The 11,011-nt window shown below is 40.9% G+C and overlaps 1 protein-coding gene across 1 annotated transcript; it reads right to left on the reverse strand.

The window, feature by feature from the left end:
- Positions 1 to 1,358: 1,358 nt before the first annotated feature.
- On the reverse strand, positions 1,359 to 7,900 carry wdr31 (WD repeat domain 31). The gene is made up of 10 exons (XM_079270479.1): positions 7,662 to 7,900; positions 6,805 to 6,875; positions 6,343 to 6,475; positions 5,950 to 6,024; positions 5,709 to 5,853; positions 5,333 to 5,433; positions 5,065 to 5,132; positions 4,221 to 4,362; positions 3,192 to 3,354; positions 1,359 to 3,044 (listed from the first exon to the last, which is right to left on the reverse strand). The coding sequence occupies exons 2-10, from the start codon at positions 6,849 to 6,851 to the stop codon at positions 2,860 to 2,862; spliced, it is 1,059 nt and encodes a 352-aa protein (XP_079126605.1). The 5' UTR covers positions 6,852 to 6,875; positions 7,662 to 7,900; the 3' UTR covers positions 1,359 to 2,859.
- Positions 7,901 to 11,011: the final 3,111 nt, after the last annotated feature.

Below are 11,011 nucleotides of genomic sequence, written 5' to 3' on the forward strand. Positions count from 1 at the left end.
CCTGTGTGGAATGCTACTCATGTTGTCGACCGCTAGCTTTAGCATGTAGCATCCTGGGCATCACTGGGAATCACAACACCGCGGCTTTGAGAGCACTTGTTTGCGCATTAACGTGATGAACCAATGATTTAACTTGCTGCTAGGACCACTGATTCACCAAACCTGCTTGCTTGCAGTCTGTGTTCCACCACAGTCCCCGACGCTGCTCTCATGATTCATTTTGTTTCTAAAGATAGATTTGATTTTGTAGCGAGTAACGAAGGTTTCAGGGGAAATGTATCGGAGTCAAAGTATCACTTTTCTTTGCAAAATGTAGTGAAGTAAAAGTCAACAGAAATATAAACAGTAAAGTACAGATATCCAAAAAAATGACTTAAGTACAGTTACTGTACACCACTGCTGCAAAGTGTGAATGTGTTCATTTATGTTGTGATGAGAATTACTTCAGGATAAAACTCAGCAATGTGTCACCAGTCTGTTTACAACTACACCAGCATCACAGGAATCCAAAGCCTCGAATACAAGTGTGGTTTGAGATGAAATGTCCGTTAGATTTTAATATTTCCTTTTATTTGATGAATCACAATATTACATTTTATTTTGTAGAACTTGGTAACTTTATAACGAGGACATTTCTGGCACTAGATGGCGCCGATACATCTTTGGTGTTCCTAAAAGCCCGTTCTGTCTGTTTACTTGACAAAAACTAAATCTAACAAAATCTTTATCTTGAGCCTTAAAAGGAATGAAATGAGTCTCAGCTGTGCCATGAGTTTTGCTGTGTACACATTCATAAAAATTATTTTTTTTAAATGCTTTTACATAAATGCACACTCTTGATATTAGCTGGTCCTCTTAACTTGAATTACAGATGACAAACAGTTGTGAAAATCTTGGGCAGGGGAAGTCCATTCTGTTGACAGATTGTCATGGTGCCCTTGAGCAAAACAATGAACCCCGAGGAGCTCCAGCAGCTAGAAAAGGTAAGTTGTACACAGCAGCTTTCAGGTGTGAACGTGTTTCTACTAGATCTTTACATACTAATGATTTGTACTGGGACACACCTCACAGAGTAAGTTATTTGGTTCATCTGTACTCTACTGAATGAGATGAAGCAAGCATTCAAGTATGTAACCGGCATATTAGATTTAAGTCTGTGACCAAACAGCTCAGCTGACGAAAGGAGACACAACCCAGATTTACTCCTCAGACATAAAATGATTTATTTATTGCTGAATTATATTGTATCTCACAGATAAAATCAACTGGATGTTGCCAGCGACAAATACCCAAACAGTAAATTCTCATGAAATGAAATGTCTGATGACCTTTGGTTCCCTACTGATGGTAGTCTTCCCTAAATTTTAGAAAAATAATGAGTTATAGAATGACAAAGCCACACATCACGGTTAACTGAGGTTCCACTTTAACCTACAATCATTTGTTGCTGCGTCTCGTCTGCCTAGAAGTCAACAAACCAATTTAAACCTTCAGATTAATATCCACGAGTGCATCTGGAATCACCTGCGAGTACATTAACGCAGAAACTGTGACTTTGATCCACATCCTAACCCGTCCGTTTTGTTCTTCTATTTGAAGATAATTCTCTAAATGGAATTGGACGATACAGCAACAACTGTCTTTGGTAGGGACGGTGACATGATTAAGATGCTGAAACTGACAAAGTAATCAGTATTAAATGTACACTTATATAGATAATACGAGTAAGAGAGGTTTAACTCATCTTTGGACAATAATCCGTTCTGGTAGGAATGTGATGTGTGACTTCAGGCTGCCAATAGTAACATGAGCAGTTGCTGGCCAAACTACAGTCTGGATTGCTAATCCTAACAAAGAAGTTCAGCATCTGTTAGAAGCACAGTAGCGACAGTATATTGAAAAAGTCTAACGCCTCAATCAATGGTGGCAGGTTTTATGTTTACGGGTCAAAGAGCAGCTTTCTTTTTGTATTTGCAATATATTCTAATCCCATTTGTTTATTCAAACAATACTTTATTAAAAGGGAATTACTCAGCTTTTTTTTTTGCATAGTCATTTTCAAATTGAATGTAGTGAATATCGGCACCAACATCAGCCTAGGCAGCTTCAGTTCAAAAATATCAGACTATCTTTAAAAACCATTATGAGATGAACCTAAAGAACAGAGCCAGTGTTAATACAGTGTTGTGTCGTAGATTCTCATTTGGTCTAACACAAAGGTTAAAGGTACAGAACAAACTAATCAACGGTTACGTTATCAACATACACGTATACTCCATTACTCTGGGTATAAAAATAACTTTCCACAAACAAGACTGCAAGTCTGACTGCATCTACTACATTTTATCCAGGAAGAAAATACACACCTGACTAAATAGCTGACTTTCCTGCTCGAAGAGTGCTTCCACATTATCAACACGACTCCAGACACATCAGCATGTCCCTCCAAACATGTATTCAGCCCTACCACGAACAGCAATACAACATGTGCATGAAGCGTCTCATCAGATCCACTGAGCCGAAGCAGCGTATTAAACTGAGAGCGATGGCCAGTTATTCTGGTTTGGTCCATGAAGGCAGCAATCAAAAGCAGGATAATTTTGTTTGAAGTCGTTCAAATGACTTACAGACCAGTCTCCCAGAAGAGCAGCTGTGATGGGCGTCCAGGTGGCTTTGCTGGACAAAAGGTGCATCCTCCAAACATACAGTCTGGTAAAGCAAAAATGTCAATAGAAATGTGTAAAATAGTAAAAAGAAAACAAAAGGACAGACATGACGTCCTAATCCAGTGATCCGCTCACTGAGTAGCTGGCTGTTCACAGGTCAGGGTTACGAGTCACAGCAGGCTCCGCCGGGCGGTCAGAAGCGTGCCACAACTTTTACGTCCATGCCACCGACTCCACCGGACTCTGCCCCGGATCCGTGGCCCAGCTGGATGTGATAGAGGCCGTTGTTGAAGCTGGCACACAGCAGATTGGTGGAGTCAGTGGGGGCCAGACCAAGCAGTGGACCAGCACTATCTAGAAACAACGTCCCTAAACAGACTGAACAGAGGACGGCGGAGGGATGGTTGGATGAGAGTTTGCATAAAGAAAAGACTACACACCCAAAACAATGACGGTAAATGTGCCTGTGTGTGTGTGTATTCGTCTTTCTGTAAATCAATGTTTCCATCCATTAGTGGGTGTTACCTGCTGTGTTCTGATCCCAGATCTTGACGGAGCTGTCATGGGAGGATGTAGCTACCTGAGCTGTGCCACCAGGAGGCGTAGGCAGAAACATACAGCAGGCGGTGGTCTGCATATGACCTCTGTACTCCACCACTTTACAGCCGGGCTGACGCAGGTCCCAGAGCTGATAACACAGACACAACTCCACTGAGAACAAATGGCAATGTCAGAAGCTTCATGACCATCAACATAAGACAGTGGATGAATCGGAGATTGCGCCATAACAAGTATCACCTTAGAGTTTGTTGAAATCAACAATAATTGTATTGTATTACTGTTGTAATATTACTAAATGAACACAACAATTAAATATACATACGAATATACTCAAAATGTTACAATCCTCAAAACAAACAGGGAAAGATGACATCCACCCACCTTAAAATTCACAAGGATGTCTCGACATAAAATAAGATATTCATCAACAACCCTGTGCCAGTAAAAGCTCTAAAGCCTGTGGTGAGGAAATATGACCCTGAATACATTAAATTTAGATTCATAATGGCAGGCAGTGATGGGTGAGGGTAAGAGGCTCAATTATTATATTATATATATTATTATCAAGCCGACAGCAGCATAACACATAATTACAGCCCACAACCGTTGCTCTGAAGCGTTTGATGTGCTTTACTGTTTACCAGACTGCACTGAACAACAGAACCACTGGTAATTACTCAAATAGGATTAACTTCATATTTGACTCGTCTCTTGCTACTTTTAGAAGACACAGATTAGACAGGAAACTGTTCTAGCTGGAGGCTCAAGCTGCAAGCTGGGGGGGGGGGGGGGGGGAGTCAAACTCACAAGGGAAACATTCAGAGTCCATCTGCACAAGGGCAATGTGCGAGTGTGGTTTTGTTTGAGAGGAAATGAAAAAGAACCGGTATTAAGTGATTAGCCACCGCTCGCCCTGCTTTTTGAGCGCATGATGTATACGATAATAAACATATTGTTTATTCCAGATGATGTTTGTCTTCACAGTGGTCTCACCGTGGCTTCGCAGCCCTGGCCTCCAGAGCCATTGCTACTGGACATCAAGTAGTTTCCGTTTGGAGAAACATCACAGTGGGTCTGGATGTATTGCTTGGCTGGAAAAGTATTGGTCACCTGCCATGCCCGGCTGTCCCACACCCTGTGCACATACACAAAAACATCACAATAGAAATACACAAGTGCAAGCTTTTTTTAAATCCGAAACGTAAAAACAAAGACAGCGTTTTTTTCTTGGTATTGTTTTCGAACAAATACTGATTCAATTGAACGTGTGCCTATTATCTCATCATCATCATCTGATGACGATGATGATGACCGCATATACAGAAGATGTTTTACAGTGTACAATGCTCCGTGTCTCGTTACAAAGGTAGAGGTGGAATAAACTGTGTTCTAATTGGCTGCTGGAGGTGAAACTCATTTGAACCTTGTTGGGGTAGCAGAAGTCAATCTCTCAGCAGTAAACATCTGTCTGTAAACAGCTGCATACGTTAATGTATTTTTGACCTCCTGTTGTGTATGAATCTAAATAAAGGTGACCTGTTAATAGGTGTGTGACAGTAAGCATCAGTCTTTTGTGTATTCCTTATTGCAGTCTTGACCCTGCATTGTTACCAAATAAGAAGCATTCAATGACTGCTTCGGATCGTAGCCTAGCGCTGGTATTACACTCCATAACACCTATTTTGCTGTACGATTCCTATGAAGTAGAGGCCGGTCAGGATATTTCACGTTACCGACTGCAAACAAAGTGGATATCTAATGATTTTATTTTTGCTATGCTGCAGATGGCACATGTGCATCTACAGTAAGATAGCTGCAGTCGCAAATCTTTCTGTACCTTATGGTCTTATCCTCGGAGGTCTGGACTACGGAGGAGCTGTCTGGCACCCAGCACACATGAGTCACCTGGACAGAGAAGAAAGGACAGTGGAAAAGTTTAAAGCCTGAAGGGCATGAACTCAGACATAACAGTCAGATTGAATGGCTTATTGATTTGATTCTTTTTCTTATACGCTCAGGTACACACCTAAGGCAATCCAGCGTGCTTGAAAGAATTCTTGGTACAAGGTTGTGTGCACACAAAAGCACATACTGTTATTTCTCACCAGGTTTCTAGAAATGTTGTGTCTCTGTTCACATTTTGCAGATTCTATATCCCACAGGCACATCCAGTTGTCACGAGAACCGGTGCACAGCTTTCTCCCCTCTACAAATCACAATAAAAGCAGTTCAATATGATCAGTGCAGATCAGTAATCCTAAATAAATGACAATGCACATGACATTACATGTTGGTGGACTTTCTTGCAAACATTGCAGTTTTGTTTCTGTATCACTCTATATTAACGGCTGCAATGACTGGCAGCCAATAGGAACACAGATATCTGTGCCAAACCAACAACTAAACAAGGAATTGAGCAGGAGTATAACTATAGATATTTATTCTCAATGTGTGTGTGCGCGTGTGTGTGTGTGTGTGTACCAGGGCTGATGGCTAGTCCATTGACCACCAATTCATGCCCGCAAAACTCCTGAATAGGTTCGTCCCCCTGGTTTAGGTCCCACATCAGAACAGTCTTGTCCCGTGAGGCACTAAAGATCCATGTACTGCCTGGATAGCACAGCACCTGGCAGAATAAAGAGGGCACATTGTGTGAGACTTGTGACAGCGCTGAGCAGCATCACACCTTTATCAGTTTGCACACGCACAGTATGGACGTTACCTTGGTAACCTCTCGGTTGTGACCCTGGAAGGACTGACACATCCGGCCTTGTTTCCAGTCATACACCACCACAGCCTACAGATGTGGACACACGCGCACACACACACACATACATACACAAACGTGTGCAAACAGTAATGTTTATTATTTATCTAATGTGGACAGGAAGATGTGGGGGGATCTAAACACCAACCCTGTGATCTATGACACTCTTTGTACCATCGAATTGAAAATTTGAAGTATCTTTTTCTTGCATTAGGCATTTTTATGATCTTTAAACTAGGAACCTGGTTAATTTATCAACTGAACCCGTCTAAAACCCATCAGCAAATTAATAATGTCATTAAAATGCTATTATTTTGGAGTAATCTACCAGTGCATGGAATAATTTACCTGGCCACTCCCACCAGAAACACACAAATCTGGGCTAAGATTGGTGACAGTGTTGATGGAGCCTTGATGGGCAGGTTCATACTGCATCACCTGACTGTCAAAGGTATTATCGGCCTTCTCCCCCTGAGACGCCCTGCACAGAAAACACCAACAGAAAAAAAATCACAAATTTAACATTTGCCAATTGTAGCCTGTAGTATATCTATCTCTGTATTATTCTCATATTATGCTCCTTTACAGGCTGCACTGTTAAAGCTCCTCTGCTTCAGATTAATGATTAGAATGAAACTATCCTCAATAAATGAATGTCAAAGACCGTACCAGCATATACTGACATGTTTGATAGTACTTTGTTCTTATTTTTCTCTAGTGTAAACGGACTACATTCTGAAATCCTGGCTCTAATTAGTATGTAGTACATACAAGGACACAGCCACTGTGTCAGTAGGGTGCATGTCTCACCTGTAGAGGTCCGACCTCTTGCGGAACTTGCTTTGTAGTTTGCCCATGTCTGCCAGGAACCTGCAGCCACACTGACACACAGAGAGAAATATCAAACCAGAACAGAAATCATTGTTGCATCCATAAATGTCTATCCTTGCCTTTAGTGAGCGGTGGGGACGATACGGGGCAACAGTTCAAGGCACTTTCCAAGCCTACAAATTCAAATTTATTTGATAATAGTTCAGTTCAAAAGCTGGGAAATTGTATCTCATAACAGCAAAATTACACACAAAGAAAGAAGCGCCACACTGACTGTTTCGAAGTGTATAAATGCGATTATATACTGAGGTCATTGGCTGGGATCCTTACTATGTCAGATTGAAACCTCAATGCTTTGATTTCAGAAACTAAAGGGATTTGCTTGCTGCAAATGTATCACTGTATATTTTGCTCTCCCTGACAATTGTTATTTAATACTATTTAAGCCGCACCTACATACATCATCCACACTTAAGTAGACAGCCTCTTACAGCGAAATACATTGCATAAGGGTTAGACAAGCTAGTCTACGAAGTGAGATTAAAGCACACGTTCCCACGTAAACACCGCCTTCCCACACACGCGCACAGCTAAGCTCCTCCTTCGTTACCCTGGTGTACAATCGACAGGAAGGAGAGGGCTCAAATCCTATTAGAGCCGCATCATGACTGTCACACATTAATCGCTCGAAAACACCTGCTATGGACTGTGCCGGCGGCAATCATTATGTAACCGCACCAAGGATTTTAACCGAAACGTCAGTTACTTGTGGTGAAAAACAATGCATGACTCGTGGTACGCCTTTTCTGGGATAAGCGGATGAAGATATATCTTACCTGTCACCGGCAGGTGTGGTCGCTGTGAGATGCGGAGGCTGTGGCTAGCTCGCTAGCATGCTAACTAATCTTTATCTGTCATGCCAAGATAATGTGCTAGTAGCACCAAAACGTGGTTATGCACACGTTAAAACGTGGTAAAGTCGTTGTCGCAACGACCGAAAAGCATTTCCCCAAGACTGCCATAGTAGTGAGCTGTTCTAACTGCGTGGGAAACAACACAGAAGTGTCTATTAAACTACAACAGACCCATCCCTCTCTCCGTAGCGACCATGGAGCGACGCTTTCTCGTAGCTAGGCGAGGGCGAGGTCATGTGACACGGGGAAGGACGTAATCGAAAGCGTCCTCTTACAAAATAAAAGTCTTTAACATTCGCGATATTTTGTTGCATTTCCGGACACGTATCATCCCCCATCTAGAATTCACTTGCATTCAATACATGTGCACACCTTTTCTGGAGACGTTTCCGAGGTGAATTGTAATTCGTGTGCACACCACGCCATTGATTGTTTTTTCCTCCCTCCAATGGCTAATCTAATCTATGGCTGGATTAATCCTGCTGGGGGGCATCAGGCAAAAATGAGCTGCTGAGTTTTCCTCCTATTGACCCCCTCTCACTGTGCATTAAAGCATTGGGGATTCAACACAAATACATTCACAAATATGCACTATATGTGAGCACAATATCGCCTGAAATAAAAAAAATATGCACAAAGAAAGCAACACCACACTGAATGTTTCAAAGTGTATAATTGCTATTAAATACACTAAGGTCATTGAAGTTAGGAAAATGTGGATAAATGGATCTATTACAAAACAGGGCCTCAACCAGGTAATAGGGCCTATTTTAAGGTTCTTGTCATCATCAGTTGATATTGTGCTTTAGTAAAGTATGTTCCTACCGTAACAAAAAAAAGAGACAAACCAGCTGCCACACGGTAGCTTCGGGTATTTTATAGTGTGTTTGAGGGCTCTGGGGCAGTAGCCTCGTTGTGATACTGATAAAGGCTATAAGATAGTGTGACAATAAAGTTGATCTGTAAAGTGTTCCTGGATTTTTGACCAATGCAGTTGCCTGCTTTCTTTAGTTGGTAATGCAGCCTTGTGTACACCAGTCGAGACAATATATACTGACTATCTGCATACAGTATATAGTATCTTGAATAGGCCTAGCCTAATCTGACAGATATTAACACTGTTGGAAATCCATTGTATATGCTGTTATTCTGACAATTTCCAAGTTATTCATAGTTTCACTCAATGAGCAACTAATAAATCTATGAAAACATTGCCTGGAGTAGAACTAACAAGCCAAAGCTCAAACATGCAGTCTCAGTGCTGTTGTTTCTATCCTCACAGTGTACAATGTCATAGAAGGATGCAAAAAGTTGTTTCAAGAACACAAAACGTTCTTCTTTGGTTGAAATGAAAGTCCAAAGTAAAGATGTTACAGTATATGTAACACATTTGACTGTGTACATGTAAAGCTAAACCAACAACATATCATAACATTTCAAAATGTATATGGTTAGTTGATGAAAAATAAACTGGGATAATGTGATTCATCAGCTAACAACATAATGCATTTGTTTAAAGGGGAGTCTTGACTTTCAGTAGGATTATGCTGCACAACATGGCAGGTTGAAATGTCACTGACCTGTGGCTGGGCGTCCCTCTACAGAGCTGGTTGGTTGACCTTCATTACAGGCACAGGTTGAATAGCTCCCCGAGCTTGAAATCTGGGACGAATCAGACAGGTCCCTGGACAGCTAAAATGAATTCAACTATTGTACAGTTGTTCTTTTCATATGCTTCATTGTAGCTCTGATTTTTGTTAGATAAAGTCAGGAAAGATAAAACAGGCTTTGTCTTAATGAGCTGGATTTAAATAAATACTTACGAGCAATTAGGCACTGGGTCACTGGGACGTCACATTGAAAAGGTCTAAATAGGCCACTAATCAGCTCTGTTCAATACCTGTGAGATGTGAGATGACCTGAATTCTAACTTTTTGTTTGCAGCAAATGGTTTACGCGAGTATGACTACAGTGAATCTGTTGAATTAGTTTATGGCAAAATAATGTTGATTCTAACTATGACGGTATTACAAAAAAACATATTTTGAAGTTTAGTAGTTTCCACATGAAAGTATGTGTGACTATTCCAGTTTCAAGTATTTTCTTTGTGTGTATAGTGGAGACAGTAACACAAAAGTGTTCCTATCCCTGCCCAGGTCAAAACAGAAGTCCATTTCCTAAAGTTTGTCTGCTGAAGGGTTCTTTACTCACTGCTGATATGTCAGTGAATATGTATGCTTTAACTTCACTTTAGAATATGCTGTAGTAATGTACGTAGATCTTTTATGAAGCCGTTAAAAAGTCCTGAACTTAGCTCTGCAAATATCCATCTGCTAATTAGACTAAGACTTATGAAGCCATTTGAATGTTTTCGATAATGTACATGGAGTGTGGCTGTTTCCCAAAATAAGAAGCAAAACAGGACCCAGAAATGATTCGTATTGAGTCAGTATTACAGGTGGAACACAGCATGTTACCCACCACGAAACAAAGGTGGCAACACTAAAAGAAAGCTATCTGGCCGGCTATAAATGTAGCATAATAAATTGATATTTACAATTAAAAAAAAGTGTGTATATTTACATGAAAGAGATTTGTATTTATGTAATCCCAGCCAATCTGTTCAGGTACACCCACACAATAAACAATGATCTTATTGTGTATATGATTAAAAAAAATTGTGCGAAACCATGAGTAACACCATGACTGTCCTGGCTCTTTCAGGCTCTAACAAACACCTGAGACAGCTGTCCTATAATAAAAACCTCATAACATAGAAACTACAATGGAGTGTATCATTTAAAAAAATCTGGCTAAAATAACAATGAAATACTAGTTTTGCTTGGGCTAGGGTTACACAATAATATTAAGTCAACTTTACTTGCAAATGTGTCTTTTTTGTGTGCAAAAGTAAAGTACAAATACTCCAAATACCTTTCAATCAAAACTGACCGTAGTGAAGTAGCTCAGCGCTCATGCAGCCATGGCTCTAGACCTTAATCTGAATGGGGTCCAAATGAGAAATTCAGTACGTTGCTTGGGACCCAGGCTCATTACTGCTCCCATTAGATCTGAGAAGTCCACTGTGGGCCCAAGACCCAGAGCCCCAGACCCAAAACAAAACAGCTCACACAATAAAGTGTCGACTTATATGACTGTCCTTTCAATACTGCCTATAGCCAAATGTTTGGTTGTGGAAAAGGCAGAAGTAAAAAGCACACTGATTCACCGATAACACTAATGGCTCAGGCAAGAACAGAGGGAATGATCAT

Source organism: Melanostigma gelatinosum, assembly GCF_949748355.1.
Source record: "Melanostigma gelatinosum genome assembly, chromosome: 6".
Lineage (NCBI taxonomy): Eukaryota > Metazoa > Chordata > Actinopteri > Perciformes > Zoarcidae > Melanostigma > Melanostigma gelatinosum.

Bases quoted from the DNA above. Each gene is read 5' to 3' on its own strand.
- wdr31 (XM_079270479.1), bottom strand. From the start codon at position 6,851: ATGGGCAAACTACAAAGCAAGTTCCGCAAGAGGTCGGACCTCTACAG. The intron at 6,476-6,804 runs GTGAGACATGCA...TTTTCTGTGCAG, and splicing joins AAGAGGTCGGACCTCTACAG to GGCGTCTCAGGGGGAGAAGG. The intron at 5,434-5,708 runs GTACACACACAC...TGTGATTTGTAG, and splicing joins TGGACTAGCCATCAGCCCTG to AGGGGAGAAAGCTGTGCACC.